The sequence below is a fragment of the Eimeria acervulina genome, genomic scaffold, assembly GCF_000499425.1.
Source record: "Eimeria acervulina Houghton genomic scaffold, Eah_scaff3406, whole genome shotgun sequence".
Taxonomy (NCBI): Eukaryota; Apicomplexa; class Conoidasida; order Eucoccidiorida; family Eimeriidae; genus Eimeria; species Eimeria acervulina.
Window position 1 is genome coordinate 1 of NW_013547401.1, and position 2,306 is coordinate 2,306.

Below are 2,306 nucleotides of genomic sequence, written 5' to 3' on the forward strand. Positions count from 1 at the left end.
TATATATATATATATATTTATATTTCTGTTTATATTTATTTATTTATTTATAAGTATAGAGTAAAGAAGAAGAAGAAGGAGAAGAAGAAGTAAATGTTTATTTGTTTTGTTGTTTGTTTTTGTGTTTTAGGTGTTGGCTGCGGATCTGAAAGCTGACGAAATTGAAGTCGGCGTCGTCTCCAAAGCGAATCGCAATTTTCGTCTGTTATCAAATCAAGAGATTGAAGCGCAGCTAACAGCAATAGCAGAAGAAGATTAAATAAAAAGAACAACTAAAAAGATTAACTCAAAAGAATAAATAAAAAGATTAACTCAAAAGAATAATTCAAAGGACTAGTTAACAAGGATGCAGCACAGACTGTGCTTGCATTATATATCATAAGTTTAAGCACAATATTATTATTGCTGTTATTATTATCATCATTATTATTATGTTATTGTTGTTATTATTATATTTGCACTCCAAACACTACACCTACCAAGCCCTAATACACACACACGCACACACACAAACCCTGCATGCATGCATGCATACATGCATGCATGCATGTGCTATTTCAAGCATAAAGCATTTCCAGTGTTGTTGTACACCTGAAGAGCATGTGGCTGATGTGTGGGGTGTGGGGTGTATGTACACCTCAACTTGAATATCTCGGCGGCGTCGATTCTTCTTCTTCTTAGGCGGCAGTCAGCCGTTGTTTAAGAGAGAGAAGAACTGCGAAATGTGTTGTTATTATCTTTAAAGAAACAAAACCACCAGTGTACATACACCTGAATGAACGCATGCAAATATTTGCTCCTAAAACCCAACGTTTTCGGGTGTACGGACACCTCAAACTCTTCATTTCGCATTCATCAACAGCCTGTACACTCCAATATAACCAACCAACTGCAGCACGACCTTCAGATGTCCCTAGAAAATAGCAGCAGCAGCTGCTGCTGCTGCTGCTGCTGCAGACGGTGCTGCTGCATGCGGCTTCAGCAGCCGCCTTTACTATGAAATTTAGATATAGCTGAGTTGTGATATAGGTGGAGGTATGGGTATTGATTCAGGTGTATAGACAGCGTGTAGAACAGGAAAGAAGAAGAGTTGATTTGTTTGTGCGGCGGAGAGCAGCAGCAGCAAGAAGAGGCCTCTCTTTTCCGCGTCTGTTGAGTTTAGGGTTTAGGGTTTAGGGTTTAGGGTTTAGGGTTTGCCTTTTCTTTGTGATGATTGTCTAGGGTGGTTAGGATCTGAAGAGGTTGTTGTATGCCTCTGCTGCTGCTGTTACGTTATCATTTAGCTGCTGGATTGTATTATTTTGTAATTCTTTGATTTTGTCTTCACCAAATGTCTCTCTTGCTTCATCGAGGAGCACCTGAAAAATCTCTGCTTGCATATTTTCATCTATCTTTTTCTGAGGGTATTGACGAGCGGTAAGCCGATCGAAGAGGATTTGCGTCTCTGCTCGTAGAACAACTACAAGAGCAAACCAAGAAGGGTGCATGAAGCTGCATGCATGAAAATCAACAAGTTTGCCGCCTTCTCGTAAGAGTTCTTCTAACCTGTCTGCAACCCGATCTTCATCAAACACACTGCACTTTAACTCATCATCCCACTCACTGTACAGACCCTCTTCGCTTATTAACTTCGCCACATTTATATGCGCTAACTCCAACTCCTCTGCAAGCTGCTGACTAAAAGTTGTCTTACCCACGCCAGGTGTACCCGTCACCAATATGTTTGGTCTCCGCTGCATCTTCAGGAACAAATACTGAAAATTCTCTTCTGTTTAAACATCTATTTTAATCCCAAGTCTTGAAAATAATGCACAAGCTGAATACTCACGCCTGGCTAAGGAACAGAAGGAAGTAGTATGCGAGCAGCCCCAGCACGGCCTAACACACGAAAGGCGAAAAAATCATGTATTCCAAAGGAATATTCATAAATTTCGATTGTTTTAGATGTAATCGATTAAAAAATACCCATTAATCAGTGTTTAGAGTCGCAACAACGTCGACAGACAGCCAGACAAACAAAACGACAACGCCAGAAGTCTGGGGAAAGGGTTAAGGAAATTGAAAAGCCAGCATCAAAAGAACAAAGCCTTCTTACTGAGGCGATCCAGTTGAATTTGTGTTGAAATACTCAAAACAAACAAACAAAATGAAGTCTTTTCCTCTCCGCTGAGCCTCTAATAGCTGAACTTCTCTGCAGGAAGGCTGATGGGAAGACGCCTTCAGCATCGAAACGAAGCCAAGCAAGCGGCAATTACAGAAAGTTAATTATTTTTAGACGACAATGCCCTGCAATTTAGCGGTAATAT

The 2,306-nt window shown here is 40.4% G+C and overlaps 2 protein-coding genes across 2 annotated transcripts; one reads left to right on the plus strand and one right to left on the minus strand.

Annotated features, from left to right (window-relative positions):
• Window positions 1-130: 130 nt before the first annotated feature.
• Window positions 131-259, plus strand: EAH_00068660 (proteasome subunit alpha type 6, putative; the record flags this gene model as incomplete). Its single annotated transcript, XM_013392212.1, has 1 exon — window positions 131-259. A coding segment is annotated over one exon (129 nt), but the record flags the coding sequence as incomplete, so codon positions are not given.
• A 967-nt stretch (window positions 260-1,226) lies between these two features.
• Window positions 1,227-1,739, minus strand: EAH_00068670 (UPF0101 protein CGI-137, putative; the record flags this gene model as incomplete). Its single annotated transcript, XM_013392213.1, has 1 exon — window positions 1,227-1,739. One exon carries the CDS (start codon window positions 1,737-1,739, stop codon window positions 1,227-1,229), a length of 513 nt encoding a protein of 170 aa, XP_013247667.1.
• Between the last annotated feature and the right edge of the window lie 567 nt (window positions 1,740-2,306).